This window comes from Antennarius striatus, chromosome 12 (genome assembly GCF_040054535.1).
Source record: "Antennarius striatus isolate MH-2024 chromosome 12, ASM4005453v1, whole genome shotgun sequence".
Lineage (NCBI taxonomy): Eukaryota > Metazoa > Chordata > Actinopteri > Lophiiformes > Antennariidae > Antennarius > Antennarius striatus.
The window spans coordinates 14,409,120-14,435,370 of record NC_090787.1 but is presented as its reverse complement, the minus strand read 5'-3'; the positions used below and the strand labels follow the sequence as shown (position 1 = coordinate 14,435,370).

Below are 26,251 nucleotides of genomic sequence, written 5' to 3'. Positions count from 1 at the left end.
GTGATTCAACTTGTTTGAGGAGATTAGGGTTAAGTCCTGGGAGTATCTTTGCCGTGTTGTTCTGTGATCCTGTGGATTTCGTGGGAGGAGAATAACTGTCGCTCTGCGTGAAAACCTGTCCCCGGCAGCCGGTAACTATCTCCGGTCGTCCTCCGGCGCACAGATGGACCCCAGCGGTCTGAATGGAGGGGATCCGCCGCAGTCGCTGTATTGATTCATGTCTCTGTGTGACATTTGAAAATGTCGCCTGCAAAGGTGCATTTTGCGTGTCACTTAGTTTCCCGTGCATTAATCGCATCTCCTGCATTGGCTAATAATGTCCGGAGGATCACAGCCGCCTGCTCCATTAACCCACATTGCGTGATTTGTGTGGACGCACTCACACACTGTGAGCTTTCCAGTGAGGGAAAGACCTCGCCTCTTCATTTTCTCTTAACATTTTTTTTTTTTTTGTCAAAGGTTGGAATCAGTAAAAGTGGTTGGGGTCGTTCTTTTAAATGCACACATGTCATGGTGTCAGTTCCAAGGTGGAAACTTAATCACTGCATGCAACGCCTGCCACACCCAGGTATCAATGTCTGCTGCTGGTTGGGTTTTATTGGTTCTAGAATATTTTCTCAGGTAGAGACAGCTGGCTGTATGGTCGGCCTCTGGCCATTCAGCTGTCACTAAAGGATTCCAGCTGTGCAATGTTGGACCTCATGGAGGGGCCCCCTCGGACCCCTGCTCACAGAGGAGTCACTGTTATAACCGTGGTCAGTCTGAAAGCCAGCAGTCACAGCTCCATGTTACAGACTGGTGGGGAATTTCAAGCAAACAACATCAAAAGCGTGGTGGTTTATTCAGAGAAACACTCAGGGGCCTTGAGTTTTCCACTCTGGCCCCTGGAGCAAGGTGCCAGCTGTTCAACTGGTGGTTTTGACTTTGTTTACACCTCTATTCAGGCATGGACTCATGACTCCTTGGTAATTGATCCCGGGTGCAGGGAATGCTGAAATAATCACTGTCTCAACTCTTTCACTGTCTTCTGTTTCAGCTGTGCTCTGTTTGAATAGTGTCTGGTTACAAGGCATGCATGTACAGGTCATAGAGCATGAATTTACAAACTCACTGTGAGGAGCTTGCCAATAATCAAGGCAAGGGTGACTGATTAGGGCGTGAAGATCAAATGTCATAAATGACTGGGCATGGAATGCAAAAAAAAAAGCCCAGTGTATTTCTATTCATTCCCTCAGGAGAACTAATCTCTTTTATCACCTCAAGTGAATGTGTGTGGTGTTCTCTAAACACCTGGCTCTTGTGGTTGGCCTTTATGAGGTAAAGTTTGTCAAACCTGAATCATTAACCCCAACCCTTTAGAGCCCTTTATTCTGGACTAAAAGCCACAGGAAGAGCCAGAAGTCAGACACAAAAAAACTTGCAAGAATTTGATAAATAATCAAGTATATTTGTACAATCTTACAACTTCTTGATAATTTACAAGTAGCTACCAGATTTAAAAAAAATTTAAAATATTTTAACAGTCTCGCTGTTGTTACCAGTTCATTTATCGATTATTTGATCAACAGAAAATGCCAAATATTTTCTGGTTGCAGCTCTAACAATGGAGAGATTTAGACTTTTTACTGGTAATACATTAAACAAATAATCTAGTCGGGGTTTTTTTTGGCGACTTGATCATATACCAACGGTGTGATTTGTGACGGACATTCATCAGGATTAAAAAATCAATTAATCAATCAAATACAAAAGAAAACACAAAACTGACAGTTTAATCACTAAAGAAATAAAAACTACAAGCATCACTCCTTGATTCCTAACTTTTTCCACATAATCCGACCCCATTCTGCTACGTAAACCTTCCGTGTGCTCTCTAAGCATCAGACAGACAGTCATCAGACACTGAACGTTACGTATGCACTGTCCTTGGCCTGTTTCCCCCCCATACACTCTGCTGGATTACATTATCCACTCCTTTGAAATGCCTTATTCAGCTTTCAGCTTAAAGTTGGCAGCAGTCATTCACCTCTGTGGCGGCTGAACGACTGACCACTGGTTTCAGTAATCTGATGAACCTCTCGGTGAGGTCTCAGGATGACATCAGCCTGCTGGAATGTGCTGCCAAAAGAGAATTAAGTGGGATATCAGGGCCTTGGGGGGATGTGACCACAGACACACACACACACACACACATACGGGGAGGTGGATAGTGGTCTGTTTGTTTGTGTGACTGACTGGAATGAATGAGTCCTCAGCTGTGTTTAAACACAGCTCTCCACCTGGGCTGCAGAAACAGTCACACTAGTGATCGCTCCAGATTATTCACCTCAAGTGTGATTGGATTTCAGACGGACGTTTCTGTGGCGGGGCAGTGTCCAACCTTTATTATCAGACCGTCCTGTCAGATTACCTCCTTAAAGCTTATTTATCACTTTAGTAGGTTCTTTGTGATGTACTTTTGAAAGCAACAGATGTAGTTGGACTCTAGACGTTCTCAGCAGAATCAATATTATTTATGTATTAACAGCTTTTTCTGTCACAGTTTTGTCCTTTACTTTCTCATTACTTTCACTTCGGTGTCTTTATGTATTTGACTTGATGCTCTTGAGACCAATTAAAACCTCACTGAGCTTGTGCCATTGACTTAAAGGTCTGGCGTTTACGACTTCCCAAATCAATTACCATTGTATTGACCGTTTGATTTTACGCTCTGTCCTCATGATTTCTGTGTTAGATCACATTAAAGCTGATTGATTTATGCTACCAAATCAAGAAGATACTTAGATTTTTTTGTGCAGTAATTGCCTCTCCCCTGGGCCAACAATTATAGGCCATTAGCACGTAGTGCAAAATGCTGCATTTGCAAACGCTCTGCTAGTGTGACAGAAGTTTCGGCGGCTCGTCCTCTAGGCTCTAACGCATCCGTTGTGTTTGTGGTGATGCACAGTTAGAGGATGATTTTCTCAGGTATGTTTCTAACTTGCTTGACACTGTGTGCATACAGGTACGAGAAAATTGTTGTGCCTTAACACGTTTGTCTCTCTGGGGTTCCTCTAGTTGCTTTGGAACAGGCCGAGCAGCGAGCATCACAGAGCAACATGGCGGAGCCACACCTAGAGCCAATGGCCTGCGGTGCAGGGCAGCGACTTGGAGCCCCAGAGACCCTTGGAATCAGTACGTTGGACCCCGGGCACAGGCCCCCGGCAATGCCCCCTGGACGACACGTCACCGTCAGGGTCCGAATGTTGGACGACACGGAGGAGCTGTTTGACATCTCGGTGAGTTTTTAAAGCCTTCTCGCCTGGGTCAAGGTTCTTAGGGGGAAATACTGATATAACAGGGCTTCTTCATTATTGCACAGTCGCCAAAGAAGCATTCCCATTTTCATCATAACAGCAGCAGCAGTCTGGTAACAGGTTGGCATGGCAACTGCATGATGTTAAGTTGTTGGATGCACGGATGACACTGGATGGATCTTTTAGCGTTAGGGTTCTTCCTGTGCTATTATTCACTCATCCATAATCTATCAAACCGAAGCAGACCTGCTCTGCAGATGTAATCTATTCCAGCATATGTCCTCCTGATGGCGTTTCAGGATATTCTTTTGGCACGTGGTGATATTGCACATTTGTTTCCAACATGGTGGGGCTGATTACATGCTGTCAGAGATAACACAGTGAAAGCAGGTAGATGCATAGACAACAATGCTGGTATGATTTTGAATGACAAGAGCTGTTATTCAAATCCTTTTCATAATTGTAGGATTTAGATTATTAGCTTTCTCGTCACAGAGATCTATATTTAAACATTTTTTATGTATAGAAGTTGAGCTAAAATTAAATACTACTTGTAGATACATTAAAACTCTACAAAATGAATGTGTGCAATAATTGCAGATGGTTTGCAGCCATCATGTTGGGAATGGTTATGACCATGCAGGATGTTTTATATTTAATGATTCCTTGTGTTTTAAAATCAAAGCACATGTTTGTGACCGGTTTGAAAAAAATTCACATCCTCATTAGCGACCTGGTGTCTTGGAGCTGCAGGCTGGAGTCGACGGGTGGGTCAGAGCAAATTTTAAGGCGGCGATGGTGATACATGGTGTATTTTCCCTCTGGCATTTCTTGTTTCCATTCCTTCCTGTCTGGAGGAGAGGAAGATAAGTAGGTAGAGGGGAGTGGGAAACGGTGACGGAGAGAAGCTTGCAGCAGACGCCACAGATGACCCATTTGATGTTTATGAATGGCGCTCGGCGCTGAGGCTGTGGAGCGTTACTGACAGTTGGTAAATGTGCAGTGCAGGGTGGATGTGCCCTTGTGGCTGTTTCCCGAGGCAGTATGGGTAAATGTTGTTCCAAAAGCTGGTATCAGAGCTCCCTGTGGAAGACTGCTAATCTTTGCAGTGTTATAATGCGTTGTACTTTAAGTTAAAGTCTGACTATCTTCTTATGCTGAAGTCTCGTTTGACTACCCTCATTTAGCCCAGATTATATTTGTGTATATTCGTGTTGCAGTACGCGGCATCTGCTTCCAGCGTTGTCTTTTCTCAGATCAGAGCCGTCACCTTGCCAGTCCTGACCTTTCAGCATTAACTACCATCCATCCGGTAAGGCCAGTCCCTGATGAGAGGTAGAGCAGGTGAGGAAGAGATTTAATTCAGCCACATTCAGGACTCATAATCTGTGAAAACCTTCAGTAAAATACAATAATTACACGTCCAGTCTCAGAGATGTAAAAGCACGCTGCAGGTTTCATGGAGTTTTGATGTTAAATGTTTTAGACTACTCTACCCTTCAAAGAATATTCACAGAGTTGCTTTGTGTTTTTGTCCTCATGCATATCAGATTTGTACACGGCAGCGTTGATCTCATCTAGTATTGGGATTCATATAGTCTAATTCACATTGAGAGATTGGAAAACCGAAGTAAGACAGAAGCCACTCAGAGAGCCAATACCTTGGTTATGAATAAATAGTAATAAATATTTTAGCATTTGCGTTCTGGGCGTAGCGCACATGGATACTATTGACACTATAGTGTTGCTTTGCTCACATCTGTTTCTTAACAACTGCTTAATGTCTTGACCCTGGAAACCTCTTGACTATATGATTCTCTATCATGCCAGTTTCAGATCTATTTATCATTCCTGTTACCGTGCTGTGACCTGTTTTTAGTCTAATTGCCCCATTATAAGAAAAAAGCTGCATGTTGAAGAAAATGGATCCAATATCCACACCAAGATCTGCCTCGAAATCTAACCGCCTCGCTCTCGACCTGGTCTTACACCAAACATCTTCAAAAACCTGCTGTCAGCTGTTTGAAAGATCTCGGGAGTCCCAGGTCTACATGGATCCCGGTCCAGGCTAGACGCTGGGCAGCGGTGTTAATGCACACATGACACCGGGCTTCCTGTTGAGCCGATCTTGTGGATGCAGCTGGATTGTGTTGGTGTAGCTGAGCTGTAGTGACAGGTTGGTGACAAACAAGCTGAAGATGCTATTCAGGATAGCTTAGCAAAACACCCTTGCTGCCAGAAGTCTGTATTCATGCTCAATTTAACATGCGCTTTATATCTTTAATCTCAAGTCAGTACTTGAGATAAGTATCTGAGTGTCTTTAGTATTATTTTTTGCCTGGAAGTGTCAGAGATCATATTTTCCTCGGTGAGTCACAATCTGAGTGGAAAGATCTGTTATCTTTAAGCACAAAAAGCAACGCAAAACATGCTTTTTAACATCCAAGTCATTGTCACAACATCAGAGGGAGTATCTGTATCCCTGTATCCCAGATAGATGGTGTTGATAAGGTTGAGTCTTCTTTTAAGACACACATGGCTCATAAACATTTGATCTGGCGGGGATGTTTGGCTGCCACAGGTGAGCAGCTTGGAGATGGATGGATATTCTCACCCCTGCAGCAACGAAGCATGAAAATTGAAGAGCCTACCAAACACGCTCGACAAGAAATTATGTAGTCATTTATTTCTCAATAGGGATAGCAGGGTGCAGTATTGTACAAGTTGTGACAGTTGAGGATTTTTTTTTTTTTTTTAAGTGACTCAACAAGATTTCGTGATAATTTCTGACTGGTTGCACTTAGTATTCAGGTACACCTGCTCTAAATGGAGGTTCCCATACTGGATACAACTCAAACCAGGAGTAAATGAATAGAAATAAATCCTTTACCGCAATCAAAGCAAACCCAACAGCAAGTCTCAATAGCTAACGTTTAATAGTGCATCATTAGATCCCTTTGGATGTACTCAATCACACAAAATACGGAGGCAGGAGCTGTTTCTGTTCTTCCTTACGGAAGCAGAACATTTAATCCTACCCTGTAACTGATCCCAGTGGTTTGGGTTCCTGTTCCTCTGGTTCCGAGGGGTACGTTACCACCTCGGTGGGTGAATAGCAGATGATTGAGAAACAACAAGAGGCCTTCGAGCCACGTCATGGATCACATACCATGGGGTGGCCTACTTTACACTCTGGCTATGAACACGTTGATGCTGATGATGTTTGGCTGAACAAACCTGAACATTGGCATTAATTAAAAAAAAAAAAAAAAAAAAAAAGCATAACTGAGCCAGAATACCGATGTGGTTGTGCCTTTTCATTTTAATTGGATTATTTTCAAGCCTGTTTCTGTCCATTTTGCTCACGGGGAAATCAGTCGAGCAGGAAATCCAGACGAGCCCTCCGACAGTCTCTCCATCCTCGGGCGAACATCCGCTGCCACGATCGGTCCTGGTGTTCTGACACTCATGTTTGCTGATGGCTGGTGGATGCTCTGCAGCAGTGTGACTGTAGGATGGATTTATGAGGAGGTAGGGGGTGGGGTGATGAAGGTAGAAACAGAAAGAAGGACAGTCTGTCTCCATTAGTCAACCCTTACTGCCCAAACCCCAACCGAATTAACGTTCTGCTTTCCATGTAACATGGGAACCAAACAAATCAGACAGTCTGTATTAAAAATTCAGTGTAACTCTTTCTCTCTCCCTCTCATGGATCAAGAGTTTTATAGATTGAAAAAACTAAGGAAAAAAAAGTAAAAGACATGATTATAGGAGAGATAATTATGGAGAATGGATAATTGTTTTTTTTCTTAATTTTTTTAGTTTGATAAATGTCAAAAGGTCAGATGTTTCTTTGATCAGAAAATGCACAGTACTATTGAAAATCCTCTTTACGATGAATCTCTTTTGGATTTTGTGTCAACGTGATTATTTTGTAATTTGACTTTTATGAATAAACGTGATGTTAAAAATCTGTCTCTCTCCCTCTCTCTCAGCTCTGTTGTTGCGCTTTTGCCTTTTCTTCCTCTCTAACTATAATGAGTCACTGAGGACTTTATCCTCTCTTCTCCAGACATCACTTTGTCCATTACAGTCATGTATGTACCCCCCCCCCCTCCATGTAGAGAGAGATCGTCCCTTCATTAATTACACTGCCTTTCATATGAGACTTTTACCCACAGGTAGGATTACAGTATAGTGCTGCTCTAATTACAAATGAAGTCCACCACATATCATTACACAACAGCGAGCTTGTGGTGGTCCACCACTCCAAAGTAACTACCTCAACAACTGTTTGATGGATTGCTCAGACGGATTGCTCAGATTGCCTCGTACTGAGTGAGTATTATTAGTATTAATTACTGCTGCGCGTTCTGATGATGCTGAAGGGTTGGCAGTAAGTTTTGTGGGGTTCAGATTAATTGGAAAGCATTAAAAGCTGTGAGTTTTTATGGCCTTTCTGATGGCAGTAGACAGGAGAGAAGGTGTCAGGGGTGGGTGTTATCTCTGAGGAAGCTGCTGGCCCTGCGGCAGAGGGATCTGAAGGCGTCTATGCAGTGATGGAGGGGGCGGTCCCATTACTTTCAGGGATGTGTTTACGGCCCTCTGGAGAGCTCTCCTGTCTGCTGCTGAACAGTCTGCACACCTTGCAGTATGTCAGGACACTCTTGGCTAGCCAATGGTGAAAAGAGCCGAGTCGTTCGGTGGACAGTTTGATTTTCTGAAGTGTCCTTAAGGAGTGGAGCTGCTGTTGAGCTTCTTTGACCGGAACAGTGGAGTTAAATGTCCATGTGAGGGTGTCATCGACGTGTACTTACCGTTTGCCCAGGATCAATCTGAATGAATCCCCCAGTGTTTCTGGTTGCACCACCATCAGGTCAAGATTGGCATAAAACCCTGTTGAGACATTTGTGCTTTGCTGATTATGTTTCCCACTCACTTGTTGATTGCCCTACTTTTTACCTCCAGGACCCCCTGAGGGGTTGACATTATTGGTTTTGAGTGACCTGAGTCTAAAGTTGGATGACGTTTCCTGTAATTCCATCCAGACATTGACGCCTAACCCCAGGACAAATAAAAATGACTTTTAGCATCCTGTAACTTTCTGTCTCATGGCGTCATCAGATCACGTAAAATCAGTCATTGCAAGCGTTTTTGTATCCTCACAGACTTGTGAGGATGATTGAAGACTCTATTGTTTTCTGAATGCATCACTGGATAGGAGGAGAGAATCATTCCTTCAAACCGTATTTGATCCAGTGGAACCAGAGCAGCAGGGACCACCCAGGCCTAAGGCGCTTCTGTCACTAATGAAAAAATCTGCTCACTTTAGAGGAGAACTCATACAACAGTCCAGAGGGCTTCCCACCATCCCACCACTCATCCCTCCATATGCTGCCATTCTTTGTCATGGGAAGCAATTAGAACAGCTCTAGTTGGTCCTTGTTGTCAAATGAATGGCAATGAGGTCCCGACTTAATGAGTAGAAACATGATGAAGGGCTTCTTTTAGCTCTGTCTTCAACAGTTGTTGAATGATTGACTGAGCAGCACCATGGAGGAGGAGAAGGAGGAGAAGCAGAGGTTATGATGTTTCTGCTCCATTTGCCATCTGTAGATCTGGTGGAGTCAGTTATTAGAGGTGCATGGATGGTTTAATGTCAGCAAAACCTGGAGATCCATTACCTTATTAATGGAACTCATGTTCTGTGTACTGATCAAGTACTAAAACTGACATTCATGATGGTTTCTGTAGCACACAATACAGTGAATAAATTATATTAATCTGACTCTTTAAATCTGTTTTCTTTTACTATTATAGCTCATATGTAAACTGTGAAAGGAGCTGAATAAATTATAAATAAATTATTATTCGTTTTTTTCTTCCTATTAAGAACAGTACCAGCCATGCCTGTAAGACATTTCTGAAGATGCAGATTGCAGCTGATTAGCATATTTCACTACACAATTTATTATATTTCTGCACCCAACTTTCTACACCCAACAACCAAGTATTGAAATAGTGACTTTTGCTATTTAGGATCATTTTGAATATACTCTGATTCTTGGAATGGCGTTTGTCTCTGATGAAGGTTTCTACAGCATAACTGAAATACTGTTCAATATCTTGTCACTATATTTTATGTACACTTGTCCCATGAGCTGAAGAGGTAGTATTCATATTTTAGCAACTTGAAAGTTTTATTTGATTGTTTATTTGTTTGAATTTTAAGATTCTCTCTCATGTACAATCATCCAATGTGGAATGCAGTGAAAAAGACAACTTGAGCAATTTCTCCCCGACTGTCTGTCCTGTAAATATACCCGTGTTGTTGATGGGAAAGATTTCACGCTTTTTTTTTTTTTTGCGTATAATTTAACTGGCAGAATTACATTTGACAGTAGCAGCAGTACAATATCCATCTCAGTGCAAGCATGAGGTAAATCTCTTGTATACTTGTAATGCACAGTGAAACACACCAGTATAATTTAAATTCAGTCCGCATCTTATTTGTGCACATTACAGACTAATAAAGGTTCTCAAGATCTCATGTTGACATGTCGACTGAGAAGGAAATGAAAGCAGGGTGAGGAAAACAGTCAAGTCTTGAAGCAGTGAGCTAAATCCGGTTAAACTGAGCTGTAGTGGGACACGGTCTGCTTCCCCAGCCCCGCGGCGCTGCACTGGGAGAACGGACTCGGACCGAGTTGGTGGTTGAATGATTCGGCTCTTGAGGAGCCGTCATTGTGTGAGTATGAATACACGCTGGATTTGATTGGCTGGTGGATCATTTGGCAGAATGAGGGAGTAGTTATTAAGCCCAAAGAGAGAAATCCACTTCTGTGCCATGTCAATGAGTTTTCTAAACCCATTACTGTCACTCCATGAACTCTATTGTGAGTCAATGTAAGATCTATTTAGATGAACTGTGACTGGAGTGTTCTTCTAAACGCAGATGCTCATTTGTATAGACAGTGCCGTGAAGAATGCATTTTAAAAGGAGCCATAGGTGTGAGGATGTGGTCGCCGTGTCTTCCTGTCTGCCTCTTTGAAACAGCTCATCTTTATAGAACGTGAATGAAGGGATTTGTCAGGGACAAATAAATTGTGTCTGTCTGATTCTGTCTCTCCCATGTCACCTGATTAAGTGTTTGGAGCCTGACAATCACAAAGATGCCTTGATGCAGCAAGGATGCTGGGAATAACTAGCATCCAGCCGTCTGATGCTGCCTGCTTTGTTAAGGTGGACCATTTTCTCACATTTGGGAGCCTTCAATTGAAAGAAAATGCTTCTGTTTTTAAATAGTCCCAGTCGTATTCTTTCAGCCTTGCTGAATCTGTTGTTATTCTCTCTTATTCTCTGCGGCCTCCTGCTGTGGAAAGAAACTATTTGTCATTCATCCTCCAACATCCTGCTGCCTGAAAGCATCTCGTGGCACCAACCTCACAACCTTTGATATAACTATACTCCCTTTGAGAAGGTTCCCCGGATCCCCCGATGAATTTCAACACTACAAGAGTTCACTTCTAAAAGGCCACGTATGCTCGTGCCGGCCCATGTATGTGTTGCCATGGCGACACATAAAGGTGGATGAGAAGCGCGTGAGCCGGCTGGCGTGCTGCAGAGTTCTTTCTTCGGCTGATAGCTACCCCTCGGAGGAGGAGGGGACTCGCCATGCAGGGCATTAATGTGAACGTAGCACCGCAGCACAGAGAGCAATTACCATGACATGATATAAACATGACCCCCTCTCATTTGCTGAGTCGTGAGGAATTCTGAGAAGTTTATGGATAAATATTAAGATGTTTTATAGGAAGATGGACTGCAGTGATGGGACACTGAAAACTGAAGGCTTTTCTATAGGAGCTTGACTGCAGGTGTCTAATAAGACCCACTTATAGTAGGTTTATTTTGATGTTTGTAGTTTTGTATGTTGTGTTTTTTTGTTATTTTGCATGCAGATATGTTCCTGCACCCAGATGATGACATATATGTTGTGCAGCTCGTATGTGTGTGTGTGTGTGTGAGTGTGTGTGTGTGTGTGTATGTGTGTGTGTGTGTTTGTGTGTCTGTGTCTGTGTGTGTTTGTGTGTGTGTGTGTGTGTCTGTGTCTGTGTCTGTGTGTATAAGTTATTTATTTGAAGTCAGATCACTTGATTTTAAATGTGTGTGACAATACGTTTCCAGAGATTATTGGCTCATCTCGGTTTCTCTTCAGATTGACCCAGTTTCCCTCAAAGATGGCATTATATTTGGGTTGGAAGGATTTTGGGGGGAGGGGGTCATATGCATGGCATCACCATGAGAACATAAACGCAGGATTTCTGTGCTGCTGTAAACCCAGTGCTGTGGTCTTTACAGCTCACACTTTCAGGACAATGATGGGAGACTTTTCCAGGGTTTTCAATAATAAACAATCAAGATTAAAGTGGGAAAGTATTTTTTTTATTGGGAGCATGTTAGATGATGCCAGAAATCATGAACACCTTATACACACAAAACACACCATAGCCTTGCAACAAAAAAACCACTTACTTCTACCATTATTCATTAACAGCATTGACAGACTCAGTAGTATTGACGTCCAGAATGATGTTTCACCTACGCGTTGAGAAACATGTTTTAAAAGCCAAGCATGCCCAAACCATCATGTACTTTTCCTGTTACGTGTCACATCTAGTTGCACCTCATCCTTGGAAGATTCTGTTGATTCTCACTTGATTCTGACCTGGATGTACCTGAAAAAAAAAGAAATTTGAACTATTTCACGTAATAATAAACTACGAGACATTTTGTTTTTGTTTGTTGCATGGTTTTATAATTATTGTTATCCATTTTTATCCGGTGGCGGATTTCATTAGTTATCCAGACACAGATCCACCCCAGGACATGTTTCACCATCTTTTGAAAGACTGTTGAACTGTTTCATAAATTTGAAGGAGTTACGATAAAGGAGTTATTGAGCAGTAGATTAATAAAATGGATGAATAAAGGAGAGTCCTCTCCCATATTCAGTTTATTTTGAAGACATACTCAATTGAAATGCTCATCATGCATCTGGTGGAAATGTGTGGAGCTAAACTGTGGTTCCTCCTCTGGTTTATTTCCTGTGAGATTCAGCTACTGAAAGGACGTCATCTTTAGAGGGGAGCATGGGGAATTTGTGTGGCAGGAATGTGAGCTGCTGGTCATTGTTTGAATGTCATCTCTCCTCTTTCTGTGAAGCACAAACAGATGTGTCCTACAATTCATGGAGAAACCAATCTAGCTTCTGCGTTTTCACCCTTACCTACTGAAAGAGCACAAAGCTTCCTGTGAAAGCCGTCCTTAATAATGTCAGGTCGTGTCTGACAATGTAATTCCGCTGTGCTTTCCATACTGTGCAAAGGTTGCTTTGGGAAAAGCAATACCTTTATAATAAGTCTTGTTCCTATGGTAACCAAGATGAATGTCTCTTCGTTGGAGATGCTCGTGTTTGTTTGGTTGATTCAGACGTGAAGCCGACTATCTGCCTGTGTGACTGTTCACAGATAAAGGATGAGACGATTGCAGAAATGGCTTGTGATGTCTTTGTGCGTCATCTGTGACAGACACATGAAGTCGGATTCTTTGACTGCTCACGCCTGTGCTCATATATTATTCCATTGAATGCTGCCCTTTAATGAGAGCGTCCTAATCCTCTCATTAAGATGGTGAACTGTGGCGCTGTATTACAATGACTTCATAGCAGCGGGCAGGGCAGATGATGATGCGACGTGATGGGTGTGGCGGTGGGGCTGCTCCCAGCGAGCCTCCACTCCCTCTGTGTGATGTCCTCCTGGCCTCAAATAAAGGATGCAATCCTTGTGGGAGCCTTTGGTTCTGCAGTGTCAACCCAGTGTTGGCCCTCTTTAATTATGAATGAAGTTATGAATATCTCATTGAGATTCAGAGGACTAATGAACATGTCAGGCCAGACCAGCAGTGTGATATCATGAGAGTTATTCTCACCCTGTGGTGATTTTACCGTAGGCGCTCTTGGCCTCACCTTCGGTAGACGTGGGCTAATCAGTGAGAAAGATGTGCTGCTCTTCCTTTTTTAGGGGGGATGGAAGGTTATTTCTCCATGCTTTATCACTAAGTAAAATTACTGCTTTTCACCCTGGGTCTGTTTTTGGTCAGTGTCATTTCCCTGCTGGGGGGTGAAGTCAGATGCCCGGCATGTTGCGTATCAGAACTCCTTTTAGCTGTACCTGTGCAGTTAAGTCCACCTCCCACTGCTGCATCCAAGTAATTGAATTTAAGGTCTCTTGGGTAGATGGAGGAGATGTGTGGGAGGGAGAGAGAAGGTGAACGAATCAAAGAGTCAGGGAGCGGTATGTGTGGGGGATAGAGAGTGTGAAAAAGACGAATAGTGTTAAATGTCAAATCATTTTTCGTAGCTGGACTCTGGAAAGGTATTGACCCAATGACACGTCCCCCTCTTGTCCTCCTTGTTAAAAGGGGGGACTGGTGCATAACAGGTAATAGAGGACAGCAGTCTAGATGATTTCATGTGTGCTGGAGCAAGACCACTACCAATGAGTTCTCTGCTTCCACCCGTGCTCAGGTTCCTTCGAGCTTTCGATTGGGCATTCGAGCTGTTGATAGTCTTTGCATTGAAGTCCAGCGCTAAAGAATTCTGAAATTTGTGGAGGACACGAAGGGAATGCCCCTTGATAGATATCAAAGCACTCGTCCCTCTTTCACAAAGCCAGTGGGGGTTGGTCTGCTCGGGGCATTAAAGGTCTCCGGAGTCCCAAACGACTGCTCCAGAGCATCTGTCAGTGCTCAGGCTCCTACAGGCTGTTGTCAGAGTCACAATGAATCCTCCCTGTTTTGTGTCCCTGTCAGCTGCAGAGGCTGAATAAGTGGGTCAACCATGTTAAGTGCTAACACATCTTAAACTCAATTCACATAATAGATCACCAGTTAAAGATGTTCTTCTTCATTGTAATGCATAATAGGAGTGTGATGAGGTTGGATTTCATGCGAGTGCTCCTTTTTGTGTGCAGATGCATATTTTTTATCCCTATTTGCTCTCTTTAGGATGTTTGAACTGGAGTTAATTGTTTAATCTTGTTTACAGCTGGAGACACAGGTCTTGCGGTCTTAATGTGACCCACTTTTTTAAATTTCATTTAAATCCTTTATGCTGTAAAATTGTCTGAGTGCTCATTCGCTCTGTTAACCTCCCACAAACAGAAGTAGCATGGAAACTTTTAGCCATGTACAGATATATTTAGTTTGAAAAATTACACTAAAAAAAAACTTAAGACTGTTTTATTAGATTACACTGAGCACAGTTCGTAGTAGTACAGCTAAAATGTTCATGCTCATAAACCCAGAGGCTGATTTCAGGTCAGGGGGGAAATTGGGTCATGACAGGAATGGGTAGATGTACTGCACACAAGCAGTTTGAAGACAAGTGATAAAAGTGGTTTTGCAAACAGTGAGACAATTCCATATACTTTCTTTAACTTTCTAAAATGAGTTGCCAACATTAGGTGGTTATTATTCCTCCAGGAAAGGGGGCAAGTCAGGTTACCCTTGTGCTTCTGTTTGTAGCTGCTTATAATCTGTCTACATTCCTATAAAAACATCTGCACGGAATTTCAATGAAGTTTCACGCATGCTTTGTAGAACAGATCTGTACTTCTTAACGGGTTTCTTCAGTTTTCTTAGTTTTATACCTGAGGTGATGACACAATCACTACAGTGAAGAAAACACCCTGAAATATGTTTTACGTACAGTTCATGAAAACCATTTCCAACATCTATCTTTAAACTTGTTGTACAACAAAAGGTGGCTCATCGTTTTATAATATTAATTAAATACTCGAAACCTTAACCAGATGGAAATCAGACTGCACAAACTGCAAAAGCAGAGCCCTCCTGTGGTGGAAGTACTGCAGCTTTTCTCCACGTATATCTCCCTGTTGAACACCTACGGCAGGTAGTAAATCGTGAGCAGTGAATTGTGAGCCTATAATTGTCCTGATCACCTCCAAAATTAACTAAATTGTTCCTTGTACTATTGTGTGTCACTTTAGAAAATGTAATCAACATATGTTAGTAACTGTTTGAATAAACCTGCATACAGTCAAACAAAGCAATCAATGCTTAGCAAAGGCAATAATAACTACAGACAACCAGCTCAGTAGACAAATATTTGGGATCTGGAACTGTCAGCTGAACTTCCTCTCAGACAGCCTTACTGCATACCATAGGTTACCATGGAGGTCCACTCTGGTTAAAGTGTGCCAGCATTGTGAAATTTAAAGTCTCACTGTTGTACCCAACAACAACCTCACTCAGCAAGACAAACCCCAGTCATGCATTCAGTCCAAAAACACACTAATCGTGTCTTAACCCTCTTAGTGGCAGAAACACTCATGTCCACTTCTCATCTATTGTTTATGTGTTGTTAAATTAGTCAGAGTGGTGGGTCAGTGAGAGCCCAGCTCTCTAAAGCACGAGTCAGTGTTCCCATTTCTAGGATCAGTCAGCTTTGAGTCCCACTACCCTATAGCACATTAAAAAAAGAGGTTGTGCTTGAGCAGCATTTGCTTCCTATGTATTATATTTTCCCAAAATAATGGTTATGTTTGCAGTAATTGCCACGTTATCATGTGACGAAACTGAACAAAAAGCTGTGTCTCTAAAAGTAGAGGACACGTTTCTCTTAATGATTAAAGTGGAATTTTACGAGAATTTAATTACTTACTCTTTAACCTTAACCACATGATTCCTTTCTTCTGCCGATGACTCTTCCACATTTTCTTTTTCCCTCAGAGGTTAGGAATCACTATTTTCTTTTTGTTGCCATGGTTACTGGGCTCTCTTGGTCTTCCAGTGGAGAGGAATTGGTATTCTGTAGTCACAGAGACCTGAATTCCTGCTGGATCTCATGGCCTACAGACATGGAGCAACAGCTGTCCTCACAGAGGCTTTGCCTGTCGTGTTTGGCTGGCTGTTTGTGCTTGAGACTGCTGCTGCCAACCTCAAACGAGAGTTTCCACCTCAGGATAGTGTCCACTTTTTGTCATGCTGTGTAGGAAGAGCCCACCAAGGTTTTGAAGGTTTAAACTGCGCGGCAATTTAATGCCAGGGTAGTGCTGCATTGAGTGTAATGTGGTAAAAGGACTTGACAAGTGGAGTAAACCATTCAGGTCAGTGGCTCAGAGCGTCTCTGAAATGTTGTCCCATGTCTTAATGTGGGTCTCCTTCCACTGATATCGTTATCTACTGACACAAAGTGTGTCTGTGTGCGTCTTTGAAGTTGCGTCTGTCACACAGACGCAACTATGGACATTTTGTAAAAAATCGTCAAAGACACAAATGTTTAGGTGCACTTGTGTTATCAGTACTTTAATCTCAGATTTATGTCAAACAACAAACCAAAAAGGTTTCATAGATCTAATCTTACAAGAAGCCCTACGCTGAGCTGGCATCTGTCCGGGGTGTAGCCAGCTGAGAAAGATGACAAGCATACCCGTGACCCTCGGGGTAGATTATGGCTGGATCTTAGGAGGATATATGAGGTATATTGACATTTATGGTCCCCAGGGAAATTTTTCATAATAATTTTGGCATTAAGTCATTAGTTTTCATCTATTGCCACCATGAGGTATATAAATATTGTTTGGTGGGAAATAAATGCCTTAGAATTATTGCATGAAATACCATGTAATGTAATCTTTTTTTTTTAAATTAATTAGTCAATGCTTAACAAAAGGCACCACGCCATCATATGTTAATCAACCATGCTAGCACGCGAACAGACTAAACAGAGATAGTAGTATCAGGCATGTTAGCGTGCTGGTGTGGACCTCTGTTTCTTATACAGCCTCACAGATCAAGTGGAGACTCTACAAGTTTATTTTTTTGCTTTTTGCTTAAATTTAATGATCCCAAATTTTGAATTCAGTCACCTTCTCACTGTTCTGTATTTAAACCAGCAGCATCAGAGAGTTTTCTCATGCCTAGAGTGATTTCTTTGCTTTTGACCCTAATCCTCATCCACAGGAGGAGTAGCCTTCATGTGACACTCTCGTCACTCGATCTTCGTCATCTCAAATCTGAAAGGTCAACCATATTCTTATGAGGAAATTCCAGTACACTCCCGCGCTGGTCATGGCATAATTTCAGGTTTACATTATTTGGTCTTTATGGTATTGATTTTTATCCTATGGGTATACCTAGAGTTTTTTCTTCTGCAACTTTTGACTCCATATTTTTTCAGCAATGCTTGGTTTTGATGTGATTTCTTTTGACACCACATGTCCTACAAATCTCATTGATTGAAATTTAGGATTCAACCACATTTGTCAGTGTATTGCATGCCAGGTCCTCGTAGTTATCAATACAGTAACTGGACTACATCACTGGGCCTCTGGATTTGCTGCTCTGAAGGATAAGTCGTTTAAGGCTAATCTCAAGGAGGCAGATTGATTGGCCTCACCAGTAAAGCAGTGTGTGCAGCTGTCATTATTTATTACAGGTGGAGATTATGGGTAAGACTGGTACCAACATCTGACAGATTCCTCAAGACAATTGTTTGTTTCAGACAATGAAGGAATTGCATTTAACGCCACACAAGCTCTCAGGTCTTCGTGGTTTCCCAGGGTGTGACTCGTTGGCGGCGGCGGTCTGGAGAGAAGTGGCATGACAGAAAACTGCTCTCTGTTGATGCCTGAGGGATGCTGTCTGTCAGCAAAGGCTTTCCTCTGCAGCTGTGGCTAGTTAAAAAACAACTGTTGGTCAAATAAAATAAAAAAAATCAATTTGAATATGGAAATATTAAAGTTATGCCATACAAGATGTCATTAGTATTTGTTATTTATATGTTTTGGATTTTTTTAGATAGTAGAGGAATAGGTGCAATGGCATGCATCAAAAAAATCAATGTAGTGCATAATGAGCATTTTAAAAACCTTTTTGTAGCATCTTATTTCATCAGTAAATTAATAGGAATAATCTGCTTAGTAGTTGCTAGAGGTGGCCATAGTTGTTTCTCATGGGACTTAAAAAGTACATCTGAGTTCATCTGCTTATTTCCCTTGGTAGGTTTTTTTCATGTGGAAACAATAACTTGTTTTTTTTAATGATTATGTTAATCAGGAACAAAAATAGCCATAAAAACACGAACACCATACTTTCACAGGTCAGCTAAAGGGGGTAAACTTCCATAACATCAGTAATTAGTATGTCCCCCACCAGCATTGACTGAAGCATTAATCCTCCTCCTCATAGACTGATACCGTGGGATGGCGGTCACACAAGTTTTCAACAGGGTTTACCTCAGGGCTCATTCCATTCTAGGGTGGGCAGTCTGTTGTTGTCCCTCTACCCACATCATCCTGTGGAATGGTCAGTACTCACTCGCCGCCACTTCTCCGGTGGACTATTTCAACTCCAGCCTGAAAATGTTAAGATCCAAGCTTCCCCAACTGTGGTATTCGAGCTGATGTAATTTCCCTTCAGTCTCCATGCCTTGGTATTTGGGGCAGGTTACCTTAATGAAGGAGTGGTCATATGTTTTAAATTGTTCCCTTTTTATTTGTGCTGTGTCTTGCCATGTGTTAGGATTGCCTTTGGCACTTTATTTGAAGTGGGAGGAATTGCATATTACCTACTTTTTAATAATAATGCATGTGTGCCATACCATAATGACATCCCATATTATTATTATTTGTTGCATCTGTTGTTCTGTAGATGAATGTGTCTGCTCCAATATTAACAGGCTGCTGTTACTACAGACGGCGTTTCACATTTACTAGTATTACAGTAAATGTTACAGACTGGACACACAGTGGACACACAGTAGAGCCTCGAAGTTTCAACTTCAAATATGGTGTTAGTGTTAATGTACCTGTGTAAGGCAACGTTATGTACATCCAGACTCAAGGTTTTTTTTTTTTACTTCACTTTTTCCCTTGACCTTTTTCTTGTTTGTTGTGTCTGTTTCTTGAGCCTTGCGTGAGTTGCAGCTCATCCAGTTTGGTGGTCTTGCTGTTTTATTTGTCTCATTCTTGTCCTTAAGAGCTCTGAAAACAAACCCAGATGAATATAAAAGGAACGCAGAAAATGTTCTGATGGCTCCGTCCATAGTTACCCTAAATGTAAAGCACACGTAATCATGAATCTTGAAGTGTAATACTGCCATCACTGCCTTAACTACTAGATTATCCCTTTGATTCAGGTCCCTAGTGCATTTATAATAAGACCATGTCGACCCGAGGGTCAGACAAGGCATGGCTGGAGCCTACAGGCTGTTTAATTAATCTGAGTCATTAAGAACCACCCCTCTGACACATTTTGTATTCAGAATATATGTTAAAGGCTTGTCTCTGTCATGGCCTGACCTTGCAGGAGTTGTCTTTTAGTCGTTAATTAATGTCTTGATGAACATATTGATTGCTTTCACATTTACAGTGCTTCACAGCTTCACGAGGGAGTTCACTGTCTCTAAATCCTGCAGGGAATTTCCTTCACACGGAAATGACAGAGAAAAGCATTGGTGTTGTTAAATGTTCTTCAGTTCACTTGCTTCATGTTCCACAATTACACATATTTTATTGCCACATCCAAACCAAGTGACGTTTGATCAAGGGCTGTTTTTCAAAGCGTCTTCGTGACAAAGACATTTGACTTGAAAACATTTCTTACAGCATGATGTTGCACATGTTTTTGGTGTTTGTGTATCCATCATGTCCATAACACATCTTGTAAACTGCTGTAGCACCATCAACCATGTTATGTTGTCGTGCCCTCTGGTATTTTGAAATTTATACTCATTTATCTCTGTCCTCTACATTCTAATTTTACCAGCCTTACAATGGTCATCTTCCTCATAGCATATATCAAAAGTACTGCACACTAACCAGGTTCACTACGGGAAGGAAGGATGCGTGTCTTAAACACTATTTAATGCAACATACTGTATCGTTCGACGGTGCACTGGCATCGCTCCCGGAGTGTCTCCTGCCTCATGCCCCCAGTCAGCTGGGATAGGCTCCAGTGACCAACGACAGCGGACAGAGAGGATATATAGAAGATGAGTGAATGAATGGATGAATACTGTATTGTAAACGTAACTAAGTAGATATCTATTACTCATCTTATAGTCTCAGCATTTATATATTTATTTATTAGTCGGAAAGCACACATTTTTCTTGTGATAAAACCTGCATTTTCCATTCGTCAGCCTTTTTCTTTTCATCTCATCTCCATGTATGGTCGTGAACTCTGGCAGTATTAGTTTTAAAGTGTAGTTTTTAGCAAATCTGGAGCTTCCTCCTTATACGAGATGATGTATCCTCCCCCTGAGCGACAGTAATCCCTGGCTCTGTGAAGGGGTGCTAGCCAAGAAGAACCAGCATGGGCTGAGAATTTCAAGTCGTCTGTAAAGGATTCAGCAGATGAAGGAAAAAAAAAAAAAGGTCAATCCTTCTGGTAATTCCAGCTGCCTTAAAACCTCAACTTGCTCTCTGCATATTTTATTGAAGCTATTGAGCAGTTTCAGGAAAAGGGACCACAGCTCAATCGCTCTTGCTTGGAGTTCAGTACGAAACAACTTTCCCTTCTCCACTTCATTCTCATAGTCAGCACCCCTCCCCCCATCCTGTTTTCTCTTTTTGTTTCTGCCTCCACTTTCTGCTCCTGGGAGCTCGGGGGTCAAATGCCACCAGAGACTCCCTACCAAAGTTTCCCCACACCAAAAGTCCCTTCAAGCAATCGTTCTTCGCACATATTACTTTCAGCATTGTTGAGATGAATCCTTTCAAGCGTCATGTTGGTTCTGTGAAAGCTTGCTAAGGAAATGAGGCATGGTAAGACTTTGTTTTGTGGTGGGTTTATGTTTAATGCAATATCATGGCTTACTATATGGGAGGCTAACAAGTTGTGTTTGTTGGATGCAACTGCAGCAAATAGATGTAACTTTGTGTTACGGCTGCTCTAGATAACAGTGGAAGGTCTTTGCACAAATGCACAGCACCATGGCACTGTTACGTATTCAGCTGCACAGCGGTTACAACAGGACACTTAATTATTCTTCATGCAAAATCAATATGATTCTGGCAGCCACGGCTGACAGACGAAGGTAGTGAAAGTGGGGAAAATGTCTACAAGAGGAGGAGGAGTAGGAGGAGGTAGTGGCTGCTGAAGAGCAACTACCTCTATTGAATCCAGGGGACATTATTTTCATGCTTGTCCTCTCAGGGCCTGGGGGCTGGCCTACTGTGACAGAGTGACTCTGACAGCTGTGGAAGCTCGATCTTCACTTCTCTTCTCACTTTTCTGTCGATATCTTTCATCTGCAGCCTGGATGATCTGGGATGAAGACCAAACGAGGAGAAACACGATACTGAAATCATTTAAACACATTATCTTGTGTTAGAGCACTCATAATTGTGACCACAAGGCCTTTAAACATATGCATGGTCACACATCGGTGTGTGTGCCGAGAGAGTACGGAGGTAATTTAACAGGATTATCAGGAGGTTTGCCTCACCGCTGTCTCCACTGTAGTCGAGTCACCCTGGGAACCTTTGCAGAACAAGACTTGAATGTCAATGAGGTTCGGCTGATACCGTGCTCTCCGCCCTATCCTTCATTTACAATGCTCGCCATACACCTGCTCAACACACACAAAGATGGCAAAACCCATGGGAATGTGGGACAGCTAGGCGCTGAGTTCCCTTCATGTGATTTCTACAACAGTACCCGGAGGAGTCAGTGTGGGAAAGCATCTGCTTTGCTACTGTAAGCAGTTCTGTAATCTTTATCAGAGCAGCCATGGCTCACTTGAAAGAAACCATAAACCATTCCAGCAGAATTTTCACTGATGCTGCTTAATATGTGAAACTGCATCTTTTGACGCCAGCATTTCATCTCCAAGGCTACGTTCCAGTTTCAAGCGTCGTTGTTCAATTCATTCATGCTCAGAGCTGATTTGGTTATGGTGATGGCTCACATTCACTTGATTATCATGATGATGATGATGTATTTTTGTATGTTATATCTCTTGTATCTGTATTTTGTATCTCCTCTGATTTTTTTTTTGCATCCAAAAAGCTGCACATATCCAGTCTTGGACTGCACCACTTCGACCTAGGGATTCGTAGCTAGCCCAAAATGTTCCGTGTTTTCCAATGAGCACCGTTGATAGACATCTGGATATAAAAGTGACCTTTCCCACTCCTCCACTGGTTTAATCTTTTCTTTAAATAACAATCTCTTCATCTTTGACCTCGATCAGTATCCTGTGATGTGGCTGAATGTCACAGCTGAAAAGCCTCCCTGGTGTGAGATGACTGCTCCATTATCTCTCAAGGTATAAATAGACCAGCAGGGGGCCACTGGAGCGGCCTGGTCCGAGATGCGAGATAAGAAAAAAGAAATGGAGTGAAATGTTTAAAATCCTTGCTTGATATCCCAGCCAACAATGGAAAACATTATCTTGCCGTCCTTTGCTCTGGAACCATCACGTCTCCCATATTCAACCGGCCATGATTCCCGCCGTCCTTTCTGTTTGTCTGTAGCCTAAAGGCTTCAGTGGTCTGTTTACTACCCATGCTGTCTACCCACCACACTCCCTCAGGAGAGGTTTGGTGAGGACCGCCTGGCTTGTTTTATCACAAGTGAAGTGGGCCATACCAAAATCTCCCGGAGGGGTACAGAACAAAGCTAGTATACACCTGACCTTCATGGTTTTCGTTTTTTTCCTGTTGTCCCGTTTTGTATGTGTGTGTGTGTGTGTGTGTGTGTGTATTGTGTGTGTACTGTATGTGCAGATTGGGGATGGGGTGTGGGTATTTGTATCTGAAGTGAAAACCCGGCGCAGACATGTGCCGACATGGCTGTCATCTTTATTTAGCCGTCCTCTGTCAACCTGAGCGTGCGAAGGTCAGTGAAATGATGCAAGGATGCTGGTGTCCACACACATGTAAACAGTAGTAACATCCAATGAGCCCATGCACAAACGTAATGAACCCCGACTGACCCTCCTCTCTGCCCCCGAGGGGATGGAACCTGCTGAATCAGGATGCTCCTCTGTAAAATAGTTCCAATTCTATTCTACAACAATGCATTAAAAGAAAAACTGGTGAATTATTTTTTTTTGGCATTGCGGATGGAAAAACTGTAATCTTCCGAGTATGAAGTTTCTGTTGAACTAAATGTTCATTACATGAAATCCACCAGGACTGATGAGAAATCGTGTATACATCAAGGTGAAGAAGTTAGTTAGAAGTTATTCTGTAGCTGCCCTCAGTTTTTCTAAAGAGTTTCAGCTCATTGTTTAGCCGCCCAGCCATAACCTTTCTGACCGCATATAGCACCATTCTTGACAGCAACACTGGAAAAAGTTCTTAAAGCCAGCTGTGCACAAACTGCTCAGTGCCAACTAGCAGAAGTTTTGCAGCTAGTTTGTGAACATCATGGAGCGTTTAGCAGCTAAAGAGCAGGATATCCCTCAAGACTAGCTGGAGAACAAAAATGTGCCAAAATAGAGTGAATGTTGAGCCTTCATTGGTCACGTGAAAAGGTTAGACACCTCAAAAGAAATGATGTGTTCCTCTAACTGCTGGGAATTTAAATGAGCTGTCGCATTCTTTGTGTCCAGCACTAGTTATCAGATATTATCATGATAAACCACCACTAAACATAACAAACATTATACTTGCTGAACAAAAACAGCATGAAATGGCTTTCTATCTACTTACATTAGCATTAATCTCACAGCCGTGCCATGCACATCTGCTAGTTGTGATGCAAACCCTGATGTATTCTGACATTTGGCCGCCAATACCGACCAATAAATAAGTGTGCTATTGTGTCATTTTTGATGGGTTGAGAGTTCTTTGAAGGAGTCCTTACCAGACTCTGTGGCTGCATAGACGACTGCCAAGTTGCTGCTATATAAAAAAAGACCTTTCGGTAATTTTTCATTGGAGACATTTTGACACATCACAAATGGAAACAAGTGGAAACGAACTAACAATGGCTGTATTCTATTTAGCTGTTTCAGTTTCAGGTCCCTGGTTTTTATGCATGTTGACTCTGCATCAAACCCTGATGAGTTACTGAAAGTTAAGAAAGTCCATCTCAAAAAAAGATCTATGGCTCTGAAACACCAGTTAAATCCTCATTTTATCTGGTAGACAGTAAAACTTTAGAAAACAGTGAGACTTAAACTTTGTGCTGGTTTCAAAATTCCCTTTTCAACAAGTATTTACCCAGTGGAAAAAGCATGGTCTTGACTTCACATGCTTATTACGACTATGAGTCAGGTTGTATCACACATCACTGATGCTTTTGTGGCTACATTAGAACAAATCTTGGCGGACTAATACCAAAATATTTCAGAAAGTCTTCCCAGGACACGATGTTGTAACAGTAACATATTAACACCTGTGGCTTTTGACTGAGAAGTTTGAGAACAAGGTCAGACACATTTTTGGGCTATCATATGGGAGTTGTACAAAAGCGATTGCCCCATTTAGATGTAGCTTTCTCAGGGTAGGCTGGAGCATTTTCACATTTGCCACTACTGTTTTTTTCCTACACTCTGCTCGTCTGTAATCCTGTAGATGCCCAGCGTTAAATCTTTAAAGACATTCCTCTTATGCCTGTGTTCATCATTAGACTTTATAGAGTCTTAGGGATGTGGCGAGAACTGTATCACAGAGCCTCCTCTGAGAGTTCTTATCATGACGGCGGTCAATCTCTGCAGCTTTTGCTTCATTAAGGACAGCGCTCTTGTATTGTCGGCTACAGCAGAGTAAATGGCGGCGCCATAACTCCAATCTACAACATCTGCCTTTAATCAACCACTGCCTGTTTTAATCAGCCTGGCCTTACCCATCTCGGGCCGGGCTTCGTCATTTTTACACTGACAACAGATTTACGAGGCTGGATATGAGAGTTCTCCAGCGAGACAGAAACTCTTTAGCTGTCACTTCATTCATTCATTCAGTCTGGTTCCTGAATCCACTACAGAGCACATTTGTCCAATGCATTGCATTAAACACAAGACACAGGATTCATTCAGGGGTTGTTGGTTGCATGTTGGTGAGGGCCTCCCTCAGCAACACCACAGCTGGTCCTCAATGGTAGAGATCCTTATGCTCTGCATGAGGCAACCTGGTGAAAGACAGCAGCTCAGTGCACAAGAAGGATAGACCAGTAGAGCAGATGTGGGGGCGAAGGCGTTTTATTTCTTCTCTTTGGGAGGGGGGGGGGGGGGATTAAGGATACAGTTGCTAAAGTGTAAAACCACTCATTAAGCTGGTGGGGCTTAGAAAGCATTAATAGGAACACAGACAGTGCCACTCTTGACCTTTTAAAAACTACATTGATTTTCATGCTGGCAAACCTCTTAATTGCCAGATGAAAAGAGGATGTCAAAGCTTTTCAGCTGCTTGGAGAGAATTCTTGCAGCTACATGTGGCTTAGCAACTCACTGTCCAATGCAACAGGAGAGGACTAACTGCTCCCTGGAAATGTACTCAGACACAGTTCTGGATCATTATCCAGAACTGCTGTTAGCACTCACTCTGGTACAAACTAGTCATGAGAAATCAGCCAGGCAGAAAGTCTGCCTGAGCTCTGTGTCTCTGTATGGTGTCCCTGTTTCTGTGGAAATCCCTGACATTTGTTTGACCTTCCATGGGAATGTTTCTGTTGCTTCAGAGATATGGCGGTATGGTTTTAGGTCTTTCCATCCTGATAGTTGTTTTTATTCTTACATATCAAAGTGTATAACAGCCTCGGAGGCTGCGTATCAATCATCATTGACAGCAAAGACTCTGATAGCACAAAATGGGTTTGACTCCTTGTAGCTGCAGTAGCTTATTGTGGCCAACAGAGTGATTGAATGACAGCAGAACTGTGAGCTGTGACCTGCTTTGAGGGCATTATTTACCAAAGA

The 26,251-nt window shown here is 42.3% G+C and overlaps 1 protein-coding gene across 6 annotated transcripts in view; it reads left to right on the top strand.

Annotated features, from left to right (window-relative positions):
• Positions 1–26,251, top strand: part of LOC137604881 (FERM, ARHGEF and pleckstrin domain-containing protein 1) — a 46,575-nt gene that overhangs the window by 475 nt on the left and 19,849 nt on the right. For 4 of the 6 annotated variants that reach the window (XM_068329086.1, XM_068329089.1, XM_068329090.1 and 1 more), the window contains exon 2: positions 3,058–3,278. In XM_068329086.1, coding sequence (XP_068185187.1) covers positions 3,099–3,278 — 180 coding nt within the window. In that variant the 5' untranslated portion in view covers positions 3,058–3,098. Of the gene's footprint in view, positions 1–42; positions 132–3,057; positions 3,279–26,251 lie in introns of those variants that run through there. The other 2 variants (XM_068329088.1, XM_068329087.1) reach the window with 2 other exon arrangements.